The sequence below is a fragment of the Neolamprologus brichardi genome, chromosome 16, assembly GCF_056152115.1.
Source record: "Neolamprologus brichardi isolate AB-2024 chromosome 16, ASM5615211v1, whole genome shotgun sequence".
Taxonomy (NCBI): domain Eukaryota; kingdom Metazoa; phylum Chordata; class Actinopteri; order Cichliformes; family Cichlidae; genus Neolamprologus; species Neolamprologus brichardi.
The window spans coordinates 18,436,335-18,462,724 of NC_142119.1; the positions used below are offsets into that span (position 1 = coordinate 18,436,335).

The 26,390-nt window shown below is 41.2% G+C and overlaps 2 protein-coding genes across 2 annotated transcripts; both read left to right on the plus strand.

Annotated features, from left to right (window-relative positions):
* The first annotated feature begins 8,977 nt into the window (after positions 1 to 8,977).
* Positions 8,978 to 13,641, plus strand: gpr183a (G protein-coupled receptor 183a). Its single transcript, XM_006788159.2, has 2 exons — positions 8,978 to 9,130; positions 10,954 to 13,641. Exon 2 carries the CDS (start codon positions 10,972 to 10,974, stop codon positions 12,070 to 12,072), a length of 1,101 nt encoding a protein of 366 aa, XP_006788222.1. The 5' UTR covers positions 8,978 to 9,130; positions 10,954 to 10,971; the 3' UTR covers positions 12,073 to 13,641.
* Positions 13,642 to 23,316: 9,675 nt separating this feature from the next.
* On the plus strand, positions 23,317 to 26,107 carry gpr18 (G protein-coupled receptor 18). The gene is made up of 3 exons (XM_006788160.3): positions 23,317 to 23,425; positions 24,149 to 24,198; positions 24,489 to 26,107. The coding sequence occupies exons 2-3, from the start codon at positions 24,164 to 24,166 to the stop codon at positions 25,498 to 25,500; spliced, it is 1,047 nt and encodes a 348-aa protein (XP_006788223.1). The 5' UTR covers positions 23,317 to 23,425; positions 24,149 to 24,163; the 3' UTR covers positions 25,501 to 26,107.
* Positions 26,108 to 26,390: the final 283 nt, after the last annotated feature.

Sequence of the window (26,390 nt, forward strand, 5' to 3'; positions counted from 1 at the left end):
GATGGCCTTTTCTTTTCTTCTTTATGTTTTTTTCTTTATTTTTGTTTTAGTTTAGTTTTTTAATTTGTTTGATTTTGTTTTTTGGTTACAATGTTTATTCAGTCTAGTATCAACAGCGTCATACAGTAATCGTAAAAGGAAGTTACTCTAATCCATGTTTTCGTGGTAAAAGGGATTTTGTATAGTTATGTATTTGTACATTGTTAAGAAAATGTCCCAACCTATGTGTTTGTTTCCAAACTCTTTCTGAAAATACTGCGGTCATTAACGCAACACGGAAGCAGCTTGTACTTCCTTTTTTTGTTAGAGAAGCACATACCCAGCCAAGTCTTGGGTGAAATTTTTCACTGTAAGAGGAACCATTTGAGCAAATTTGTAAAGCATACACTCCTGCTATCAAAGATGTTATTCATATGATCCCAGTAGTATTACGTATTTCACAAAATGGGAGAACTGCGGGTAGGACAAAATGAGAACATGTCACACTTCTCTCTTTCATACCCACATCTGAGTTTTGTGTGGGAGTACGCAGATGAAAATCACCACTTCCTCACCCACCTTTCCTGCTCCCCTATCATAGGCCTCATTCCTGCTGGGCTCCACATCTTGCGGTCAGGGTACACTGTGTATTTTGTGTGTGTGTGTTTGTGTGTGCGCTCCTTGCAAATTTACGCAGGTGCACATTGTCTGTTTATAGCACAAAGTGTCATATTTAAATTTAACCTTTCGCATTTCCTGAGTTTTTCTGGAGATGTTGCCCTTTAGTTTTACATCGAAAACAATGTGCATAAACTATTCTATAAAGAAACATTAAACTGCTTTGAATGATTACTAATTTTTTTTTTTTTTTTTTTTTTATTGCTGGGGAATTTATTCACTTGTCAAGACACGGGCTACACAAACAAGGAAACAATTTTTTTCCCTTTAGTCTTCTGAGGTTCTGAGGAAAATACAGTGAAATGAAAAAAAATGAAAGATGATTAAAACAGTAGAAAGCAACATCATTGTCAGATCAGAATAGTAAAGGTTAATGAGTTCTACTAAGTAAATCCGAATTACCTTGAATGATTTTACATATTTTATTAAGGTAAATTAAGAAACATTTTATGTTTTCATATATGGGACACTAGCATTTGACGTATATGATGAAAATGTATAAATAAAGACAATAATACTAACAACATTAAGCAGCATTAATGGAAATGGCTTCATTTGTTTGAGATCTGCTCAGTAATTCACTGTATATTGTATGAACTCGATTAAGTCTAAGTGATCCTTAAATTAGGAGAAAAATGATCATTTAACAGATCAAACAAAGAGGTTGTTAGAAACGCCATTTTAACTCATCAGAAATGGTAACCACAAAGGCAAACGAAACACTTCCTGGTGTGGGAAAATTAAGCAATAAATAGTTTATCACATCTGGCAAGAACCCACAAGTCTGATATTCTATGTAGATCTCTAGATAGAGTGCCAAACTCTGGTGCAACACAAGAAGTTCCCCCAGAAACATTCTTGTGTGTGTGTGTGTGTGTGTGTGTTTGTTTGTTTGTTTGTGCATGGGCAGCACAGAGTTACAGCGGTTAGCATGAAATTGCTGCTGCTGCTATTTTAGCTGCAACAAAGACAAGCTTGTTATGTTAATAAGTATATTCTATATTAGATGCTCAGATGTGAGAATGCGATGGGCTGGTAATTAACTTTTTACCCTGTTCAAGCTGGGATAAGGTAGTTATGAAAGTGGATGGATGGATGGATTAATTTGGGATTCATTTAGTTTGGGTACAGGGTGAGCAATCTGAGCAGAGAAGCCCACACTTTTCTTTACCCCAACCACCACTGAGACATTCTCAAGAGACATAATCTCTCCAGCGAGTCCTGGGTCTGCCCCTGGGCCTCCTCCCAGTTGGACATGCCCAGAATACTTCAGAGAAGAGGTTTCCAGGAGGCATCCTTGTCAGATACCTGGACCATCTCAACTTTCTATGTGAAGAAACAACGGCTCTACTTTGAGTCCCTCTTGCATGACTGAGCTCTTCACCCTATCTCTAAGAGCCACTCTTTGAAGGAAAATCATTTCTGCTGCTTGTATCTGTGATATCTAATGAGCTTGGAAAGAAATGACTAAATTTCTTTAACTTTTTTTTAAGGAGGTTTCAGCTCTCATCTGAGAAGCTTCTTCGGGTAAAAAACCAAATGGTAAAGAGTCCCAGGTATTTAATCCCTAGTGGGAGTTGTTAAGAGTGTCGTTGACCCACTATTGATCATGTGCCTCATCACATGCTCCAAGGTGTGAAAAAGGTTTTGGGCGAAACCATTGTGAGACTTTGCCTGGCCCCATTATGTGACCCATTGAGATCATCTGACGCAAGATGTGGGTGGGGTTGAGGCACCTCGGAAGGGATCTCAAAACTGCATTGTAGGTGCCAGACAGTTGGTGTCATAAGACACCCCCTCTGTTCAAAGATGCTTGTTCACAGTGGGCATAGATGGTCTCTTTCACTCCTTTTTCCAGCCATCTGTCTTCTCTATAGTGTATAAAAGCCGATTTCTCCTTAAAAGGTGCACAATTGCAGAGGTGGGAAGCAATGAAGCAAAAATCCTGTGTTACTGTACTTAATTAGAATTTTCCATTATCTTTACTTTCCTTGAGTATTTAGTTTTCTAGAAACTTTTTACTTTTACTTCTTACATTTTAACACAAATATCTCTACTTTCTACTGTTTACATTTTCAAAACAGGGTAGTTACTTTTGGTTTAAGACATTTGAGGAGTTATTATTTCACGTTACTGTATACCTTCAATCCTGAATGTTTTTGATTCAATCACCACGGCTTATCATGAAAAAGGCAAATGAAAAAGACAAAATCATGTAATTTATGCACGATTTACTGCGCCACATTCAGGTGTTATTACTTCAGCGTCTAGCTACCGCTACAGAGAGAAATGAGCACAACGAGTGACGTTTTGTTTTTGTTTAAAAGTGGTAGGTAATTTCAAATGTAGGGTTTCTATCAGCTCAACAAACATCAGCAAACACACAAACTGTTTCTTTGAAGCTTAGGGCACACTCTGTATGCTAGCTAACGGTACAATTGCTATATTTCCCAACAGGAGAAAAGAATGAGAGCTCACTTCACTCAAAGATGGAGCAAGATGTATGAAAGACAGGAAAGGAGAAGAAGACAGAGTTCTATTTAAAGGTAAGAACTGCTAGTTATGGAGCAAGAGACATTGGAAAAGAGAAAAAAAAGTACTTTTGCAAAATCCGAAATGCAATTTTTAAAATAAAAAAAAATTTGAGATCCCAAGAGAGACTTCCCCCCCTTGTATTTATTGAACTTCCATTGGTACCTGTGAAGGTGTACAAAACAGTGCAGCTAGATGTTACAGTTTTTCTCGATTGCTTAAACAAATTTTTTGAAACTATGCCTCGTATTCTCAAAACACAAATCCATAACGTCTCACCCAGTTTCCCAAACATCGCATTTTGAGGTCAAAATGAAGCTCTACACCCAAAACCATACCCTATGATTTTGGGTCTGCCTGGGAGGCTATGAAGGCAGAAAGATGTTAGAAAACCTTGGGTTATTGGTAAACCAGTCATGAACCAGAGCATGACTCCTAAACAACAACATAGTGAGGGTGCTCTGGCTGTGCTGGTTTCCTGTAGTCCAACTGGAACATATTTTGTCTTAGACCATCAAGAAAAGTAAGGAGAAGCATAGTGTTATAGGGTCCTAGAATGGCTTGGCGGTGGAGTATCCCTCCATGGCTGATGGCTGCACACAGAGTGACATTCCCTCCACGCTGACCAGGGACATTTACAATAGCCTGATGGTCAATTATGTTCCTCCACCTCTACCTCGCCCACCTCCTCCTCACTGGTGTCCTAGACTGCCTTCTCCTCCGCCTCCTCCTCCTCCTCCTTGACCTTTTCCTTTGCTTGTCTTTGGATCCATTGTTTCATCCTAAATGAGCTGACTTTGGCCATTTTGTCTATCCATCAAAGTTTCTGATTGGTCTGTGATACAGTTTGACTCCTAGTGTTTCCACTATTGAGCTAAAGCTGTGCTGATGTGAGAACATTATTGACTGCTAGTGCTTTCTAAGTGACCACATGGTGTCAGCACTGACAAATGTAGGGATTTTTGAGTAGAGTTTTGCAGTAACAGTTCACCACATCATCTCATGTGGTAAAGCAGGGGCATAGTGTTTACAGTTCAGTGTTTACAGTGGGTGTCCGTTTTGGAAAGTGTCATTATGGTTATTAAATTTGGGTTCACAAGACTGGCTATAGTGTTTAAGCAATCGAGAAAAACTGTAAGATCTTTCTCCTACTTATGAATAGCACTCAGTGTGCTGCTATGTTGAGCATATAGTAAGAATAAAAGGCAGAAATAAAATGAGTTCTGTCTTTTCGCCAATATAATTTTATTACATTAATATAGCACAAGGTTCAGTTTGCTTTGGACAAAAATAGCTGGTAGAAACATATTATAAAGAGTTATCTTTGTTTACTTTCTTACTTTAGGTTTATTTCAGAGCCTGTACTTTTCCACTTTTGCTTCAGTGTAAAAGTTGAAACAGTACTTCAACTTTTACAATATTATTTTTAAACCCACTTAATTACAGAATGTCTGTGTTTTAGCCACCTCGCCACACGTGTAAGGAAAATCTATTTGTGTGTTGAGCAGCAGAGTTGAGTTGAGTATGTGGTTTGCGCCAATAAAAGACTCGCCAAATCTTCTCTACTACTGTCAAACAGCTCATTCTCCTATTAACCCTTGTTTGGTGTTGGTTATTGGATCAGATTATTGATGTCTGAAAAATAAACAAGACATATTGGCAATTTACCAATTTATTAATATAACTAACAGGAGCCTCAGTCCTCCAAGATGACAATGCTCGTCCCCATAGAGTGGGGTTTCCAACAATATAAACAGGGGTGCACATAAGTGATCCGCATGTGCGCATTCGCTGTCAAAATAAAAGACGCGCACCAGATAAGAAGTTGCAACGCGTGTTTGCGTACATAAGATTTTCTGGAGGAGGACAGACATTAGTTTACAACTCTTAAAGATGTCGAAGAAGCAAGCTCCTGTAAGCAATTACTTTGGTGTTCCTCCACCTCCAAAGAAATGTCAGAAGGAGTCCGAACCGCACAGATTTATAATTTATATTCTAGTATAATACAATAAAGTGTGCAATAACATAATACATAATAATATGATATTGTTTAAAATAATATAATATAGTATAAGAGCACTCAGAGAGCCTTTCAGTCTGTTGCACCAAGGCTGTGGAACAGTTTACTTTAAGATTTTATAATGTTTTTATTAAAACACTCTGACGTCAGGCTGCTATGGGGTCAAGTAAGAGCTCTCTCATTGCCCTTTCATATGAAAACTTACGTGATATTGTTTCTTGACATTTTTTTTTCAAGAACAACTTTGACCTTGGGTGCTAACAATGACTGCCAAGGTCAAATCCTCAGCCAACCTAGGTACTCATGTCTCCCAAGTCCTAAGCTTGAAAAATTGAAAATTGTGGGTAGTACAGTAAGGTTTTTTTTATTATTATTATTATTTTCACATTTGGCGTGACCTTGAGTTTAACCTTGATTCACCAAAATTAAATCATCTTGCACTGTTATTGGTATCTACCGTCACACACAATTTGAAAACGATATCTTAAAAAACTGTGGATGCTAGACTTCTAACAAACAGACAAAAAAATAAACTGAACCGATTACATATTATCTCCATTCCATCCAAAGTTGAATAGACTTTTATTCTTCAGTAGAAAAAATATTAAACAGCACAGGATTCTGTTACCTTAGACCAGTTCAATCAGTTAGAAAAACAGATTTAATTTGGTGGGCAAGGTTGTTGCCAAAGAAGATACTAAAGAGAAGTACTTGTGTAAGATAAACTACCTTAACCACTGTACGTAGATCTCAAAGAAATTCCTGAAATTGTCAATTATCTCTGAGTTGCTTTAGCTTAGTTGTGCAAAACTCTTGAGCCAGCCCTGATTTCTTTACACTGTATATTGATAGGAAAATTGGGGAAAATCTGATTTTAGTGAAACATTTTAGACATTTTACCAGTTAATTTTAGTTTTCAAATTTCAATATCTATCTATTAATTCCATGCAATTTCCTCTAGTTAGGGCAATGTGTACACCCTGCATGCACAGATAGTGACATAAATCTCTTTAAGGCCTGCTGATTCCAACACTGACTGGAAATTTATCTCTTTTTGTTGCAGGTAAAAGAACTGTAAAGGCATTACTGCCATCCTGTGACTTCTTTATGCTATGACGCAAGTACTGTGTGTACCATGTGTTGAGAGCGAAGCTTTGACCTTCTCGTTTTCTTTCTCCTGTTGCAACATAATCTAAATATCTCAACCTGCAGTGCATTCCACTTGCCAGAAGAGAGCATTGCTCCTGAGTAGATGCTCCTGATCTAATGGAGAGAGTTTGATAATCGGCCAGATACAGTTAAGAAAAACAGTTGTGACATGGCAAGAAAGGCACATGTATAAGGATTGCAAGAGCATAGTTATTGCGACATGTCCTCTGCTCTACATGGTTCCACTTCCCGCTAATAAACTGTATAAAGTCATTGTCATCACAGGAACCCATTGGTCCACAGGCCACTGAATTGTATTAATGTTGAAATGATGATTTGTAAATATGTTTAAAAGTAGTTTGAACTTGGTTTTGAAGTTCTTGTAAGCAGAACAGCATCAGCTGTTATTGTCCTATAAATGAATTAAAGTAAATTGTGCTCTCAAATATTAATGCAATCACCCTATATACAATATTGGTTAGTCTCATGGGAATTTTGTTACTTGGTAGGTTTGTTTTTGGCTTGTTTTCAGCAGTATGATGAATAGCCACAGGAGTTTCCTGTTGCTGTTGCACTATACTGAACCACAAGCTGAACAGCCTTTAAAAGATTGCTATCGCACTATTGATAAGCAACTCTACACATTTTTAAAATCTGTTAGTGGTATAAAAAACAACGCTATACACCCTGTTAGTGGATCAGCCAATTCAATATGTGACATTTGTAAATCATGAACATTTTTTTGGGTTTTTTTTATTTAATAAGGGTAGAATAGTCTGATATATACGGTTTTAGCTTAATGTTAAAAATTAGCAGTGTTTGGTTTCACGTGTCCTATATATTAATACTACCAAACCACAGTTCTGAACTGGTTATGAACCGTTTGAATACACTGACAAGTGACACATAGATCATACTACTTTTTCAATGCTGCTTTACAGCCATGGTGACAATGTTTGTGTGCCATAATATGCAACTCAGGAGGAAATCCTTTTCACTGTTTCTCTGTCAAAACTTCCTTCCAAGTGCACAGGATGTACAGATTTTGTTTAATTTTAAATTAATTTTTTTTTTTTTTTTACCAATTTCTCATTTTATTAGTCTTTGTTTTACGCAATTGATTTTGTTGTTATTGTCACAAAAAAAACTATCAGATATCTTTAACAAAAACCCAACATTTACAAGAAAATGTTATTAGTGGCTTAGCCTTTGCACTGGTACAATATGTCTACTATGAATAGCAATGGTAAAATGCTTTGCCTTTTGTCTGTCATCACTGGGCGTGATCTGGCTGTCTAAAGACCAGTGAGTCAGATGCACAAGGACAGGCCATGAGGAAGTTAACTGCTTCCTCTCTCTCACTACCAGACATGTTTTGAAGGAAGAAAGTTTGTGGTCAACAAAACCCCCCCCCAAAAAACAAGAAAAACAGAAATTCTTTTAGAAATATTTCCATTTCCCACCACCTTAACAAGCATTTAATAGATGTTCTTAGTGATTTTTTAATTTTTCTTTGAAGTTTGAAGTTGAAGTTCTTCCACACCTTAAAAGCAGTGAACTGAATGACTGAATGGAAAAACAAAAGGTGCAGAAAATATATTTATGCTCTCCACTATGCAGTTGCCATCACACTTCACATCCTGTAGTTGTGTGCGTTCAAATTCAAAGTATCCTAAAGGGCGGTGGTGATTTAAAGGTGTGAAAACCACAGGATAACTGTTGTTATAAGCTGTAAGTATACCGAATTTGAAGCTCTAATTTGAGCATAGCAATAGCATTTTGTCTTAAAGTTAATTGATGCCTTCAGAAAACCTGCTCATTTAAAAGCACAGGTATGTAAAATCCTTTTTCTTTTTTCTCTGCAATATATCAAAGCATAACCACATAATACAGTGAAACCAGTCTCTGATCTCTTACTCCAAAGCATTGCTTATATTTGCCTGCGGGGATTCTTTACTATATTTGTGTCGTCTCAGATCTGTGTGGTTTGTCATTTTTGAAAGTGAGCCTGAGCTAATAACATCAAAGCCAAGGTATCTTTGGAGTGAAGGGGAAGTTTAGCACTCATTTAGCTATCACTCATTTGTATAGTCTAGGGGAAAACTGATCAGAAGGAAGCGAATTACTATGAGCTTGAATTGAGGATTACTGGAGAGAAGTGTGGTGCTGTTGTGAGCCAGTCTCTTTACAAAAATACATTAAGGAAAAAAAATTGCTGTGTTGCATATATGATTTTATAAAAATGCTGACGGTCATACTCCTGCACCTGAAGCAACATCCTCCCATGAGTACTCACATGGGTACAGCATGTGTATGAAACCTACATTTTGTCCCCTCTCAAAAAGTCACACATGGCTCACCACCCATGTTTTAGACCACAAATGCCAATGAAATGATTTGTTTTATTTTGATGTAACGAGTGACACTGAGCACGTCTTTTGGCGTAATCAGTAGGTGTTTTGCAAGAGTTTTTTTTTTTTTTAAAGACAAAACTTTTGAAAAAGTTGAGTTAAACCGAGAAAAGTGAGAGACGGGCAAACGGTGCGAAAGAAACAGAGAGAGAGAGAGAGAAACTGAGCGCTAGAACAGGATATTTTGTCACTATGGTTACTGGCAGGAGATACTGATCTCGATTACTTTGTCTTGTTATTTTCACCCAGGTCAGTGTGACGGTACTGCGCTCAGGGCAGCTGTGATATCTTTCCGCCAAAAATAACGTCGGTTCAATAAATGGGACTTCAAGTCTGATGAGCAGCACGTTCCATCTGTAAGGTAAGTTTCTCTCTGTGTTTTTTCCAAACTTGAACTTGTTTTGTAGTGTAACGGTGAACACCGTGTCTCTTTTGACTTGCCAAAATCAATTTCAGGTGATCATATAAATTAATATACGTGGACGGTATGAAAACAGGGCATAGACTAGAGTCAGGAATTTACTCCACGTAAATGTCTCACAGCAAAGCAAAAAAAGTGTATTTAAATAAACATTTTTAAATGGTGCATGCTGATATCGTTACAATCTTCATCCTTTATTCTTTCATGTAATTGAATTTGGCAGATTCAGAAAAACAAAATACTCGCTCACTTGTGTAAACGTAATGTTACCACAACCACATTATTAACTGTCTTAAGAAACACACTTTTTTAACACACACACACACACACAAGACTATTGGTTTTCAAATTTGTGAAGTCATACAACAGCTTTTTGAAACTATTTAAAAACAACAGTGTTGTTGCAGGTTTGTCCAAAATGCAATTGGTGGGCAAGGAAACATTTTTCTCCACTCCACTGTGTGGTCAAGCAGATAGATAGAATGATAAGGCAGTCTCAATGTACACAATGTGGCACTCCAACTGCCTAGCATTCAAGGGTAGAGTACTTTGGGGAAGCTCACTTCCTCATACACAAGGCCAACTAGTAACACCGCTTCTTTTTTTTTTATAAACTTTTTTTGTGCTGTTTGTGTGACAGCGCTGCAGCTGCATTGAGAATAGCCGTTGAGCAGAGGCATTGTTCACTGACTTCCTTCATGGCACTTTTAACCACACGCGCTATGCCAGACACGTCCTGTGAGTCAAAAAAATTAAATAAAGGATTGGAACAGTTTGGAAATGAACGTGACTTGTACTATTTTCCCTGGTAGTCACTTGAGACAGAAATATAAGAAATATAAAACCAACTTCATGTATGAAAAGGAAAATATGCTCGAAATCATTAAAATCCTAATAAAGGCACTGCTATATTAAAAAAGCAAACCACAATCATCTGTCAGAATAGAAAAGGAGAAGAGCTGCGCAAGCTAAATATGCTGCGAAAAAGTAGCCAGTCGGGACATGAATGTACAACCTTTGGAGGCGTTCGTTTATCTTTTCGTAATACATTATGATGTTGGCTCAGGATTTTATGAATCATCTGGGTCGATGGGACTGTGATGTTTGAAAGCCAAGGCTTTATACGTGTGGCTGTTTACGTGTGCTTTGCAGTTCCAGTCTATCACCAGTTCCTCTCAGATATCAGGTGTATCTTTGTTTGCACATAATTTTAAACCACAAGATGGCACTACAAAGCAAAAAAATCTATTTGTACCTTACAGCACTTTGTTCACAGTGCTCACTGTTTCACAACTCATTGTTAACTCCTGCTGTTGACAGATCAGGTTTTACTTAAGTGAAGAACAAAATAGTCAATTTGCTTGCTTTGACTGTCCATAGCAACAATTTTTTTTAAATATAACTTCATAATTTGTTAGAGTTTAGAAACACAACCTAAAAGATAACGCCGGCATTGCCATTTAAGATTTTTTTAATGATACTGCCATTTACGCAACAATTTTGTAGACTGTGAGGAAATTGACTTTGAGACATACTCCTTTTACTTCCCTTTCGAAACACGGTCATGGATCTGTAACCCTCTATGTGTTCTCACACCAACGTTGACAATAGTTTCATATCATCATAAAGAAAGTCTCAGCAGTTCAGTTTATTTATTTTTTTCCTTTAATTTGTTACATACAAAAAATAAGAAAAACATTCAAAGCAATGTGTTACTCTCTGGATTGAAACCAAGTTTGATTGTATTTTTTTATTTTTTGCAGATACTCAATAAATTTAAGATGGGTTCTGCCGCCCCAACCACAACCTTCAACAGTACCTCTAACTGTACCACCCTGTATGCTCATCGGGAGTATGCCAAAATCCTCATACCTCTTTTCTACAGCCTTGTGTTCTTTGTGGGACTGTTTGGTAACTGCCTGGCCCTCCATGTAATCCGTCCCAATCTGAAGAAGATGAACTCCACTACCTTGTACTCTCTCAACCTGGTCATATCCGACATCCTCTTCACCCTCTCTCTGCCTTTGAGGATCATCTACTATGCTTTGGGTTTCCACTGGCCACTAGGAGAAGCTCTGTGCAAGATCTCAGGCCTTATCTTCTATATCAACACCTATGCGGGAGTCAACTTCATGACCTGTCTCAGTGTGGACCGCTTCATCGCCGTGGTCTTGCCTCTGCGTTTTGCCCGACTCAGGAAAGTCAGTAATGTGCGCTACATTTGTGTTGGCGTGTGGCTGCTGGTCCTGGGTCAGACACTCCCACTGCTTAACATGAACATGTGCCACAATGAACCTGATGGCTACATCACCTGCATGGAATACCCCAACCTTGATAAAGTTCCACATATTGCCACTATACTGATTGGTGCTGTTGGCATCGGTTATGTTATCCCTGTCGTCACCATCCTGGTGTGTTATTCTGTCTTATGCTCCAAGCTTCACTTAACAGCCAAGAACAACCATTTAACAGACAAGTCCGGCAGGAGCCGCAAGGCCATCGGAGTGATCTGCTGCGTGTCCGTGGTGTTTATCGTGTGCTTCAGCCCCTACCACATTGACCTCCTGCAGTACATGATCCGCAAGCTGGTGTCGGAACCCGACTGCAGTCAGCTCACAGCCTTTCAGGTGTCACTGCACATCACCGTATGTCTGATGAACCTCAACTCCTGCTTGGATCCGTTTATCTATTTCTTTGCCTGTAAGGGCTACAAAAGAAAACTCCTGAAAATCCTGAAGGTGCACGTTAGCATGTCTTTCTCCAGCGCAGTGAGAGTGTCTCCTGAAGGTTCCTCCAAGGATTTCCTCGACGGTAACAAGATCCAGCTAAACAGCTCAGTTACGGGAACAGTCACAGAACGAAGATCCCACTATCACGACTGAGCTAAAGAATTAAGGGACAAAGAGCTGCACAGAATAAGAGGAATCTTTTTGTTTCATTTTGTTTTTCTCAGGGTGACTTTTCTCAAAGATAGTGTCTCAAATAAAGAGGTTTTAACCTTTAAATGGACTTTTACATCATCACAAATGCCCAGCATCTGTAGACACTGGAAATTAATGGATTGTTTTCCACAAGTGAAAGCACTCAAAGGACATTTCTGGAAATGTCTGAGAATTCAAGGAGGAACCTGTTGCAGAGCTAACATGGAGAATGGGAGGAAACCACAGTACCAATAGAGCCACACAGGTTTGGAAGGCCCCAGCCTGGATTCAAAACCAGCAAGCTCACATCAAAGGGACTCACTTACAGTGATATTTCTATGAACTGAAAAGTAAGAATGAATTAGATCTGACAGAAGTTTAATTCTCGTACAGAATCACGCTTCAATTGTCTTTTATTTTCCCCAAGTTTTGGTTCAGCTTTCAGGTGTAATAGTTCAGGGAAATCGACAGAGATTATTCCAACTCTCTGCCAACCTTAAATGTTTGCAAAAGCAACATATTTAATATTTTCCTGTTTGGATAATGATGCATTGTTATTTAGTGGCTTGAGGATGAGGTTGTTTTTTTATTGTTTGTTTTTTATTTAAAGAAACGTTTGCAACAACTTTAATTGTTCTGGATCTGTTTCTATAGTTATTATTTTCTGTCTGTGCAAGAGTTAGAGACGCAGTGGTTTCAAGTGCTACATGTTCCACCAGCAGTTTGTTATGTTTCTTGTTGAATTTTATGGTCTATATTTTAGGTTTAATGTGTGAACAACACACAGCATTTACCACATGTAAATAGGCCACAGGAACGGCTGTCAGAAAACTGTATGCCATGTGTAGTGATATATTTATAAAAGGGTACTAACGTGACCAAAAACCGCTGAAAAACTGCAGAAACTGCATTTCACCCTGTGGTTTGCTAAGTGATTAACATCTGTTAAGTCTGTTGTAAAACTGTTTAGCTTTGCGAGCGAGCTTGTAGTACTCTACAAAAAATTTTGGGGCATTAGAAATCTTTAAATATGTAACCATTATACTGTACTTTTGGAAGGGTGCTAAACTTATTCTTTAGTATGATGATTTTAGAAGTACAACTAGTGCAATAAAGCCTGAGATAGACCAATCATCATACATGTGCGACTGGAATTACCCGAAGAAACGGAAAGCATTGCAAAACTCTAAATTCACAAAAAAAATAAAGTGTAACAAAATCTGAAGATAGTTAGAAAACATTTAAAGGCCCAAGTCTTTGCATTTAATTGATTGTAACTTTGTAACACATTGTATTATTTAATTTAGTTCAATCTGTTACTTTTCTTATTGGAGCAGCTCTAACAGCATCATTTTCTTAGGGATTATAAAGTATTCTGATTCCGACTCTGCCCAAATACTGATATGCTTTTTTTCCTTTTTACTGCACCTTGTGTAACTATAATTGGTAAATGAAAACTCTTCACAGCATTGTTTTTGGAGCAATTGTCACTTCAATGCTTGACATGTTTATGCAGCACTGTACATAATAAATGACTTGTAATAATTATTAATATTGTTTTGGATGTGACTGAGATTGTGTTTATATTGTGGTTATATCCGCTTCTTGCTGGATGCAAACAGCAGCTCTGTTTATAGTATACTGAGTCACCACTATGAATCGTTCTTAGATTTAATACCCATTTCACGTTATCTCACAACACCATCACCATCCCACTGAACTAGAAGGCCATGAAGGGATGTCAGGTCTGGTTATTAGAAACTCAGTCGACACAGATGTGTTTTATCAGTGAAGCAGCAGAAATCGTGCACATATAAATTTCAATATTTGAGGTAAGAAAGAATTATAAAATATAACAGAATATTGCATGCATCCAACAATATTTTTAAGGACATTGAGAAATGAGCACTAGTTTAACTAATTTAACTGATTAAGTAAGCCAAATGCTTGGTCTGAGGCAAGGTTATTATCGTTAACGAAAACTAACGAAATAACGAAAACTAGAAGTGAAAAAACATTTTCGTTAACGGAAATAAAAATAAAAACAAAAAAAGGAAAACTTGTGGTGGACCACTGGAGGGCTCCACTCACACCCAGTTCTCAGGAAGTGTTGTTGCTGTGTTTTGGAGGGGAAAGAGTTCAGTTGTGTGGTGAATAAGTAATAAACGAGCTGTGTCAATCGAGAGCTCTCGTGTCGTCTGTGTTTACCTCCACATTGGTGACCCCTGACTTGAACATGTTGCAGTCCGATGGTGGCACCGACTCCGCTCTGGATGCATCAGCAGCCGCCAGCCCTCTGCCTCCGGCTGCAGCTACGTTTGCTGTGGCGCTCGAGCTGCCGGACTTTTGGCTTCACGATCCCCCGTCGTGGTTCGTGCACGTGGAGGCTCAGTTCGCCCTTCGTGGCATCTCGGCTGACGACACGAAATATCACCATGTAGTGGCTTCTCTCGACCCGCTAGCCACCCGTCGTGCGTTGACTCTCCTCCGGGACCCACCCACCCGAGGGAAGTACGCCGCCCTTAAGGAGCTGCTTCTTCGGCGCTATGCCCTCTCCGACGCAGAGCGAGCCGAGAAGCTCCTCTCCCTCTCAGGCCTGGGTGGCGGTACGGCTCTCGAACTGATGGAGCACATGTTATCCTTTCTCGGACCGGACGACGGGGGATTCCTCTTCGCCCACATATTCCTCCGACAGCTGCCGGCGGCCGTGAGAGCCGGCCTCGCCAACTCTCCGCTTCTGGGCACGAAGGATTATCGCTCCCTGGCTGAGGACGCGGATCGTATTCTCCTGGCTACCCGCACTTTCCACGATCACGACCTAGTTCCAGCTTCGCCGGCGGCGCCTTCCACTTCCCCACTGACCTGCCCCGACGTCTCCGATCCTTCGCTGACGGCACAGATCGCGGCACAGCGACACCACGGACGGGACCTCTGTTTCTACCATCAGCGTTTTGGCGCCAGAGCGCGCCGCTGCCTGCCGCCTTGTGCTTTTCCGACCCTGGGACATGGACCCCGCCAGCGCGCTGTAGCAGACGCGACCGCTGGCGACAAAGAAAAACTGCTCTTCATAGAAGACTCGCGCTCTGGGAGACGTTTCCTGGTCGACTCCGGCTCCCAGAAGAGCCTCCTTCCCCCGTCCGGAGCCGACAGTTTAGCAGCGGGCTGCGGACCGCAGCTTATTGCAGCTAATGGCTCTCCCATCGCAACGTTCGGGGAAAGGTTCGTGACTGTTTGTTTTCATGGTCGGGATTTCCAATGGAACTTTGTTGTTGCCGCTAGCTCTGTACCTATTTTGGGCGCCGATCTTCTTTGTGCCCACGGACTGCTGGTCGATGTCGCTAACAGACGCTTAATCGATGCACTGTCTTTTTCTTCAATGCCCTGTTTCACTCGCGCCATCGAGCCCCTGAATCGGGCTAATTTAGTGACTTCAGGGAATGTTTTTCAGCGTTTGCTCTTGGAGTTCCCTTCACTGACTGTTCCTAATTTTTCGAACACGGCAACGAAGCACGGGGTTGAACATTATATCCCGACGGTCGGTCCGCCGGTGTTCGCACGCGCGCGTCGCCTCGACCCCGCGAAACTCTCCGTCGCTCGGGAAGAGTTTGCTGCAATGGAGCGCCTCGGCATAGTGCAGCGCTCGAATAGTGCCTGGGCTTCTCCGCTACACATGGTGCCCAAGTCAGACGGTCGGTGGCGGCCGTGTGGGGATTTTCGCCGTTTGAATAATGTCTCGGAGAACGACCGTTACCCCATTCCCCACATCCAGGATTTTTCCGCCCACCTCGCCGGCACCTCGATTTTTTCTAAAATTGACTTGGTGCGGGGGTATCACCAGGTTCCCGTGCGCGCCGAAGACGTCCCCAAAACTGCCGTTATTACCCCTTTCGGCCTGTTTGAATTTTTGCGCATGCCGTTCGGCCTGAAAGGTGCCGCCCAGACTTTTCAGCGGTTGATGGACTCTGTTTTGCGCGGGCTGCCCTTCGTCTTCGTGTACCTTGACGATATATTGGTGGCCAGCTGCTCTGAGAGTCAGCACGCGTCCCATCTGCACCAGGTTTTCCAGCGCTTGGCGGCACACGGCCTGATCGTCAACCCCTCCAAGTGCCAGTTCGGCTTGCCGGTTCTGGATTTCTTGGGCCACCGCATTTCCGCTGACGGTGTGGTTCCGTTGCCAGACAAGGTCCGGGCCGTTTCGGCTTTTCCGCGTCCTGCCTCCGTTAAAGCGCTGCAGGAGTTCTTGGGGATGGTCAATTTCTACAACCGCTTTCTCCCCAGAGCTGCGCACCTGCTGCAGCCTCTCTATGCTGCCTTGAAGGGTAAAACAGCTAAGGACCCGATTGATTGGCTCCCTGAACGCATCCAGGCATTTTCTGGGGCCAAGACCGCGCTGGCAAACGCCGCCCTGCTGGCCCACCCGTTTCCGTCGGCGGAGATTGCGTTGACCTCCGACGCGTAGGACGTGGCAGTGGGCGCGGTGTTAAAACAGCGGGTCTCCGGTGTCTGGCAACCGCTCGCTTTTTTTAGTCGCACGCTTAGGGACCGTGAGCGCAAATATAGCGTTTTTGACAGGGAGTTGCTGGCCCTGCACCTCGCGACACAGCATTTTCGGTTTTTTCTCGAGGGTCAGAGCTTCACCGCATACGTCGATCATAAACCTTTGACATTCGCGATGTCCAAGGTCTCTGATCCGTGGAGCGGGCGCCAGCAGCGCCAGTTGGCAGCCATTTCAGAGTTCACAACTGACATTCAGCACGTGGCTGGTAAGTCCAACTGCGTGGCTGACTGTCTATCCCGTGTGCTGGTCTCTCCCGTTTATGTTGGCATAGACTTCGAGGCTATGGCCGCTGACCAACAGGCCGACCCGGACGTCCTTGCCCTTCGGTCTGCGCAAACGGGCCTTGTATTGGAGGACAGACCCGTGTGGAACGGCGGGCCCAGCCTGCTTTGCGATGTTTCCACCAGCCGCAGGCCAACGGGATGTGCGAACGTTTCCACCGGTCGCTTAAGGCCACGTTCTGTGCTTCTCTCACAGATGGCAACTGGGTTGACCGCCTTCCATGGGTTTTACTGGGGTTGCGCTGCGCGGTTAAAGAAGACCTTGGGGTTTCCCCGGCTGAACTGGTCCTCGGTCAGCCCCTCCGGGTCCCCGGGGAATTCTTGCCTGAGAGCCCACCCCCGTGCTTCGCTCCATCTGTGCTGTCTCTCCGTCCCCCAAGAGACTCGTTTTCTCTTCCTGGCCCAGTGCACCATTGTGTGCCCGACACCTTTGTTCCAAGGTCGTTGGACTCCTCACAGTTTGTCTTTGTCAGGCATGACGCTCATAGGCCTCCGCTGCGTCCACTGTATGATGGCCCCTTTAGGGTTATTCAACCGGGCCGGAAGTATTTCCTTTTGGATTTTGGGGGTCGACAGGAGGCTGTTTCTATTGACAGACTTAAACCAGCACATGTGCTTCGGGATTATCAGGTGGTGCCGGCTCAGGCCCCCCGCCGTGGCCGCCCGCCTTCCACTGGACCGGACAATCCTGCTTCTTCCTCTGGGAGCGCCCCCCACCTGGCGGGGCCCGAGCTGTCTTCAGTTCTTTCTGACCGCCCATGCCAGCCTGGCCCTCAGGCTCGCTTCCCCTCCGCCAGCTCTTCACCTCCCCGCTTCAGCCGTTCTGGACGTTTAATTAAAGCGAGGGTTCTGGACTAGGGGATGACCCTACTGGGTGTTCGGGGGGGGCATGTGTGGTGGACCACTGGAGGGCTCCACTCACACCCAGTTCTCAGGAAGTGTTGTTGCTGTGTTTTGGAGGGAAAAGAGTTCAGTTGTGTGGTGATAAGTAATAAACGAGCTGTGTCAATCGAGAGCTCTCGTGTCGTCTGTGTTTACCTCCACAAACTAACTAAAACTATAATGAGTGTTCACAAAACTAACTAAAATTAACTGAATTTATAGCAAAAATGTGTTTAGTTTTCATTGATGTGTGCGTGTCATACAATAGTCAAGGGTGAAAATGAAGTTTAGTTTACAGATTTTTTTCTTGCTGTCTAATTATGCCAGCAGGTGGCAAGTACGTTAGTCGAGTCGTCTGTGTTGCTGCTCCGTCCACGCCCAGAATCATGTCACGAAAAGTCGGGAGCCAGAGTCCAATTTGGGATTACTTTGAATATGACTGTGTTTTGGATAAAGCAAGTGTCTTGTAGTGGAAACAGACAAATTATGAGGGACATTTCTAAAGGGAAAAAAATCCCACAAACCTTAAAGTGCACTTGAAAAGCTCACACAAGAAGGCTAACCTAGCTTACCTTGAGAAGGTAAGGGAGCACACTCAACCCTCATCCCCAGAAAACACAAGCTAACCCCAGGCAAGGCAGCGTGATGCATCCCGAGACAACAGGACGGGGATATCTACATAACTGTGTGAGTCAATTACCTTCAAAAAGTTTATCAATTCACTTGAACCAAAATTATGAACACCCGGTGCTGCGAGAGTTAATAGTCTCATTGGGGCCAAGATATACATTTTATAGTTGCCTGGTATCAATGGTTGTTCATCTGCCTTTATTTATTTATTTATTTGAAGAACCCATAGGTGGGAATGTGAGTTGTCTGTCTCTGCGCGTTAGCCCTGCGACAGACAGGCGACCTGTCCAGGGTGCAGGGTATGGTAGCTGGAATAGCAATATACCCAAGGATAAGCAGAAGAGAATGACTGATATGATGAAACTGGGATTTTGTTACACTTAATTATTGCAAACACAACTAAAACTATAACTGAAACTAATCAAAACTAAACTGAAACTAAGGATTTTCAAAAAAATAAAAACTAAACTAAACTAGCAAACAATTGGTAAAAACTAATTAAAACTGATATAAAATTGAAAATCTGAAGTCAAAACTAAATAAAAATAAAAACTAATGAAAATTGCAAAACTATTAAAACCCTGGTCTGAGGTTCTTGTAAACATGTAGCTGCGGTTTGAGAAAAAAGAACAGTTGATCTGTGGTGGAATGCAAACTTTCATCTCTTGCATAGCAGCCTGCACCCAACAGTACACCACCATGAACTTGTACCTTTCAGCACAAAGGTCAGAGAGCGTCTACTGTAAGCTGGCATCAAAAGGTCTGAAAAAATACAAGCGAGGATTTATTTTTACTGCCTTCGCATTTTGGAAAGGTGTAAACTTTTTGCTTTTAGTTTGAATTACACATGTGTTGGGAGACTGTGACGGGACTTTTGGTCGGTTCAAGCTACTGAAAACAGTTTGAACTTTAGTTCTAGAATTTGATCTTATATTTGTTTACATATCTTGCTATCAGGTTGCACAATTCTGGCTAATTTGCTAAGATTGTGAAGCAGTGGCCTTTTTTGGCTGTTGTTTTTAGAACAGAACAGAAGAGAACAGAAGGAACATTTCTGAAGGAGGCTTTAATATGAGATTGCAAAGAAACGGAGCACAACGTTAAAAAAAAAGACTAACTAGTGAGAAGTTCAGCAGCGTTTAATACTTATGTGTCACTATAACATATGCCAAGGTGACAGCAAACCCACAGAGCAAAACACATGCCACCATTTACAAAGTACAGTACTGTGAAGAACTTTGGAATGCAAGGGGTTTGTAGCACTTATTACAGAAACATTTTATATATATATGAAAAAATGCTAAGAGGTACTAAGAGTATCCAAAAACTGTGCCACTGATTTGTAAAAATTAGCAGTTGGGTGGAATTGCTATCAAGAAATTTACAAGTATGTAAATATAAAAAACATCAAAACATCAACAGAAAAACTTAAAGCATCTTAGTATTTGTATTAAGAAATCCTGGTACTCTTGTTACAGAGCTGCCAGCCCTCTGACACATTCACCACCCACATTTAGTGTGTCACACAAACATTTGCACTTACACATTTTAATGTCAATGTGTCTCATTTCCTGCATCACTTGATTTCTCACAAATAATCAAACGATAAAAGATAAAACGACACCATTTTAATGTATATATAAAAGGGGATGTTGAGCTCTCAAACAATAGTTTTAAAAGGCACACTGCCATCATTTAACAAATCACAACATAACCACATTAGAGAAAGCCTGGTAAGTTACGCTGAAGACAGATTTGCAGTTGTATTGTCAGAGCTAGCACGAAGGTGCTGCACTGAGAACATGGTTTATAGCTTCACCTGGATGTAATCTGATCCACAGATCTGATTTCATCAGCTGTGCTGTTTGAAAACCAAACAGCAGCGATGTACAACGATAAAAACCTGAACTCACGGTTTTGTCTCCTCTGAGTAGGCTGACATTAAAAGTACTCCAACAAGTAATTAACGTAACTTTTCGCTGTCACCTAGGTACAAACCTGATTTAATCTCTAAGCTGCAGGAAGTTTGCTGGTGTGGTAGCTGTAAGAAAAAGAGCAAAAAAGTGAAGCTGTGGTAAAAAATACTTGAAACTAGACAAAATACTTGGAATGTTATCTGATGACATTTAGTCACCAGACAGAAATTAATCAGCCATTTAAGTTATCCATCTACGTCACTGTCATACGTACATGCAAAACAACATCTTTCTTGGATTTTACGCCGTTGGTTATACAAAACAGGATATGTTTTCTTGTTTTGTTCATTTTTTCATAGGTCAAATTATGTTATCAGAATTTTTTTCATTTACATAAGAGTTAAGTATGAGACAGAATATATGCATATATTATTGACATATATGCATTTTGACACTGTTATCTTCGTACCTTTAGTTCAACGGGAACATGTCTCTTGATGATAGTGTGGTTTCTTTGTTTGCAATAAGAACTGTATTTCACACATATAATTGCCAGCTGCTTCGTCATGCTTTGTTTCTGTCACTTATATTTCTCGGAGGGGCTGACAGTATGAACATCGTGTCAGAATCATGGCCATACATGCAGTCAGATATTTTAAATATGGAGGTTTTTGAGACAAACCTTTATAATAATCCCAACTAATACATGGAAAATTGATAGGTAATGAATGGGTATTTAGTTAAAGTTTAGCATGGTGCTGCATGGTGGTGGCCATGCTCTAGGTGTGAATTTAAGTGTAAATGTCTTACTCTCTGTTAGCACCATGGTAGACGCGCAACATGCTCATGGTGTGTCCTGCCTCTCACCCAGGGATGGCTAGGATAGGCTCCATGATGACTGATATTAACTAATCTTTAGTAATTACAGAGTTGATGTTACTTTGTCGCATGTTGTTGTAACATAAATGATTAATTTATGAATTAGAAATTGATTTACATGCGTGTGTGATAACAACAATATTCTAATGAAACTGGCAAGTAACTTTTTATAGACTCTTATGGATTTTTTTTTTTATAATTCTAAACATTACTTCGAGCGTCATTACTGTTTAGTGTGTGTGAAAACGAGAAACACCAAAGGTCACCAAACGGGAAACAAGGAGTCCCACACAGACCTTCTAGCACACTGCAGTGGGTCTGAAAGGGGGGGCCTGATGATGAAAGTGCGCATGTGGGAGCCAGAGTGCTTCTTGGACAGGGTTGAGACAAACCATAATTCACTCTCATTCACATTTAGACTCATCAGCTGATAAAGTACATCATAAGATCGACCTTTTTGGTATGAGCTATCACTGATAACCACTACACCACAGCGCAGCTAACTAATGTGGTCAAAGAAAGAACCTTTTCACAATGTTTGCGTACAAAACCCTTCAACTCTGTGCCACCATGAACAAATATTGAGTTTGCAAATCCTTAAATTTATAAAGCAGTTACTACAAATAAAATATGATATACTGATATAATGTTTTCTTTAATGTAAAAATAATATATACGTTCCGCAGTGAATAAATAAGCCACAGGCTGTGTGTGTTGTAGTATTTCTTTTCAGCCTCTAGAGGGCAGTGTAAAACAGCGTAAGAGAGATGGTGATTAACCAAATAATATGTGCTTCTCAGAGGGGCCATATATCAATTCTAAATGTAGACGGAAGCTACAAAAGAGGACCTAATAATCTTTTTATTGAAATATTACTTTTATGCTTTTACAAAAAATGGCATAGTATAAAATAGATAGTTTAAAAAGAGCAAAGGGAGAAGGAGAGAGGTAGTTGATGTCTGGTTATCTGTATAGAGAAAGCATAAATACACTCCTTGTTGCTTATACAGGTGAATAATTAAACATGTACTATAGAGTTGAATATTGACGCAACCACATGACAAGTATCAAAGAGAGGAAAACATCACACAGACTGTTGTCATAACAACATATTGCAATGAACACAAAGTACCATCTGGTGCGAGATTTTTTTTTAAGACACATCAAGAGGACAAGCCGATAGATAATTATTTCCCAGGAATAAGAATTAGACTGAATGAGCTGTGATCAAAATGCAGTACTAAAAAAAACTCCAAAATCCACTGACAATAAGAAGAAGTTTAGCATCAAAGCTGACAAATCTGCACGGCACAATTATGAATGTGCATCGGGGCCACCCATGAAACCTTTTGTGGGAGTCGCAAAGAAAAAAACCTGTGGTGAGTGATGGAAACGGTCTATTTTAAGCCCTGTGAATGAACCAGCGAGGACGTGAACAGAAGAAGTTTTGTTCTCACAAAGTTCTTTGAGTCAAACGTCCCAATTGATAGTTTTTACCACCTTACACACACACACTAATCAGACGCATTAATCTGTATTCAATCCGGGTCCACGCTGACCTTGAGCGTTTCACCTGAGCTATGCGCTTTGCATCCATTAAGCCGATGTGGTGTAAAACCATCTCCCAGCATCAGCGTGAAGTGTCTATTACCACCGTCTTATTTCCTGTTTATATGGCAACTGCCTCAACATCCTGTTTTTAATTACTTCTCTCCAGCAGCAGATGCTTCTCGCAGCAACCTGCTGTGGATTACTCCCCTGAGAACTAATGTGCTGTGACAGACCCCACTTTTCCAATCAATAACTCGCCCTAAATCTGCCATCTCTCTGCCTGCCAAACACACTCCCACTTCTAATGGCACATCATTTTCTTTAAGGGGGTGTAATTGCAGACTGTGGAAAGCTGTAGTCCATTTCTGTTCCAACCACGCAGACAGTGTAAAGGAATCTAAAAAAGAGCAGAAACTATAACGCACGGGCGACACAGGAAGTGAAGGGGGCTTTACAGCCTCTTCTGTCTCGCCACCATTACAGTCAAATTCAAAGAGAAAGTATTCACTTCCCTGTTTTGGCCGTGAGAGCTTGGTATTCTGACATCTTCATGAGCTCCATTTGGCTTCATAAACCTGCTGTTGTGAGCTTGTCAAGATGTTTGTTTGATTTTTGTGGTAAGTGCAGCCTTTTATTGTCCAGGCAAAGCTACCTGATCTGTTTCACTTTTAAGCGTTGAAGGTTGTAGTATTGGCAGACGTGTTTCATGGCTACTTTGTACAGTATGTGTCTTTTGGTGCTACTAAAAATCGATTCACATGATATGTTTGTTTCATTTACATCTTTCTTTCATCTAGATTATGTCTAGTTTGCTGTGGGATATCAAGATTGATAGATATTCTATAATTGTATTTACATACAATAAAAAAGTACGTAGAGTGGAGTACAGTAGAAAAGAAATGGGTAAATGTCAAACAGAAGTCACATGATTTCTTATCAAGATACTAAATCACTTTCTCAGGGATACAAATCACACTTCCACATTTGACTCTAACCACAGATTGCAGTTAAATCAAACATTTGCTTTCATTTTTTTCTTTGTCTGTTTATTTGGGTGACTTTTGTTGTCTGCAGTTATAGAAAAGCTCTCTGTTTCGCATGGTACAGCTGCACCGTATTTTAAAAATATATATTCAAATTAACAGCTGCTGCTGTCATCTGTAACATAAAAATGTCCATATTTAGAAGAAGCCACCATTTCAACTGAGTATCACTTCTGTAAATCTAATTGTGTCGTTTTAATTCCCGTCTAGAGCAGACGGTTTGATCGTGTTAAACGTTAGGAAAGACTCTTAGTTTTACATTTTTTCTGAGTTTTATGTTTTGGTCTTTCTTCTCAGATTTTACTCGTGTGGATGGATGAGAAACAGATTCAAAACAATCCATATATGTAAGTTATATTTTGAGTTGTTTCGACAGATTATTTTGGTCATGACTGTCACTCTAAGAATTTGTAGCTGATTGAAATTATTCAGCTCCATGTAGCTGATGTACTTTTAGGGATCCACAAGTGGTAGCCAAAGTACGTCCTTTTCAGTACCAAAACCTTTTTGGATGTGTCATACGAATATTAAAAGCACCACAGCTGCATCAGACATGACCACATGTGATATATAAACCAAAATGTTGAAACAAAGGTACTAATGAATGACAACTGAAACAAACGCCATTGTCTTTCAGTATGACAGTGGATCTAAACTCCACCAACATGTCTGCAACTATGAAGCCAGAGCAGGGACCAGTGGAGTACCGCATTTCAGGCCTGATTTTCTACTGCTTCATCTTTGTCATTGGAGTCATGGTTAATTTCACAGCTTTATGGGTGTTTGCCCTAACCACAAAGAAAAGGAACTCAGTCACTATCCACATGATAAACGTGGCACTGGTAGACCTCACCTTCATCCTGCTCCTTCCTTTCAGAATGGTATACCACCACCAGGACTACTGGCCTTTTGGAGATCTTTTCTGTCGAATCATGGCAGCCTTCACCATTTTCTACCCTTGCATGGCTTTGTGGCTGTTTGCCCTGATTAGCACTGACCGTTACATGGCCATTGTCCAGCCAAAGCACGGCAAGGAGCTGAGAAACGTCCCGAAGGCTGTGGTGGGCAGTGTTGGGGTCTGGGTCATGACCATGGGCAGTTCTGTACCATTGCTCTTCTCCCAGAAGGACCCTGACCGGGCCTCTAACTTCACCACCTGCATCAAGATGCAAGACATCATCCACATGCGCCATGACAACCCCGTCAACTTTGTGCGACTTATCTTTTTCTTCCTCGTCCCAATCTGCATAATGATCGGCTGCTATGTCGTCATTGTGGACAATCTGATTCATGGCCGCACCTCTAAACTCAAACCTAAAGTAAAGCAAAAGTCCATCCGGATTATCATCACGCTCATTATCCAAGTGCTGGTGTGTTTTGTGCCTTTTCATGTGTGTTTGGTTGTCCGTTTGCTGGGGAACGGCATCGACGGGGGGTATAGCACTTGGGCAGTCTTCACCACATTCCTCATGAACCTAAGCACAGTCTTAGATATCATCCTGTACTACATCGTCTCCAAGCAGTTCCAGGACAGGGTGATTAGCGTGATTCTGTACAGGAACTATCTGCGGAGCGTGAGACGAAAGAGCAGGCACACGCACACAGGCAGCATCAGATCAATGAGCAATATGACCAGCGCAATGATATGAAACAGCCACAGTCATTTCAAAATGGGACTGCAATATGTACTGTGAGCGCTTTTGCACAATGTAACACTGAATGCATCGCTGTGTACATGGTTCATTATCAAAGGAATCAAGAACTTGCAATTAATTTCCAAGGTGTAATTTACGCTCACAGTATGGGAGTGCTGCTGTTGTGGCAAAAAACATCTGTGTTCAGAGCTGATTGACTCACCCATGAGACTTGAGATGGTTTTTTCCTTTTTTTTTTGTGCGTCTTTGCTTTAGCAGACAAAGCACGAGTGGCTGTGTCTCAGGTGTGATGTGTGCAGGTGAAAATAAAGCTCACATTCATTTAAGACGTAGCACACAGTATCTCAATGTCTGCTTTGTTGTACGTGAACATTGAAACTCTTCTCAACCTACTCGCAGCGTCACTGACAGCCTCCACGGGGGTGGGTGTGGGGGGGACTTACAGGAAACAATGGTGGGTTTTTAAGTATTGTCTCTTTGGTTTGTTGTCGTGCGGTGTTTTGAACTTTACCTCTGCAGCACCTCAGTTTCTACAGAGGCGAAGTGAGCAAATGTTGCCATTGCTGCAGCATGATGTCATGCACACAAGGAGCAAAGTTTTTTCGGCTGCATTTATATTGAGATTTGCATAGAAAAAAGGGAAAGTCCAACCTGTGGTGCAGCACATACAACACACCACAAGTTTTGTTAAAATTGCTGTAAATTTATTGGCCAGGTGATGGCAGCATGGCACAGCTACAACAGATTCCATCAACCCAGGAGAGCAGGCCATCACAGTGCTTTCTTGACTTTTGTCAAGCAGACTGTGCAAGATTTTTGTTTTCTGTTTTAAAAGTCTTTTTCTTTGTTCATTGGGGGATTTCATTTATTACATCCAGCTTCAC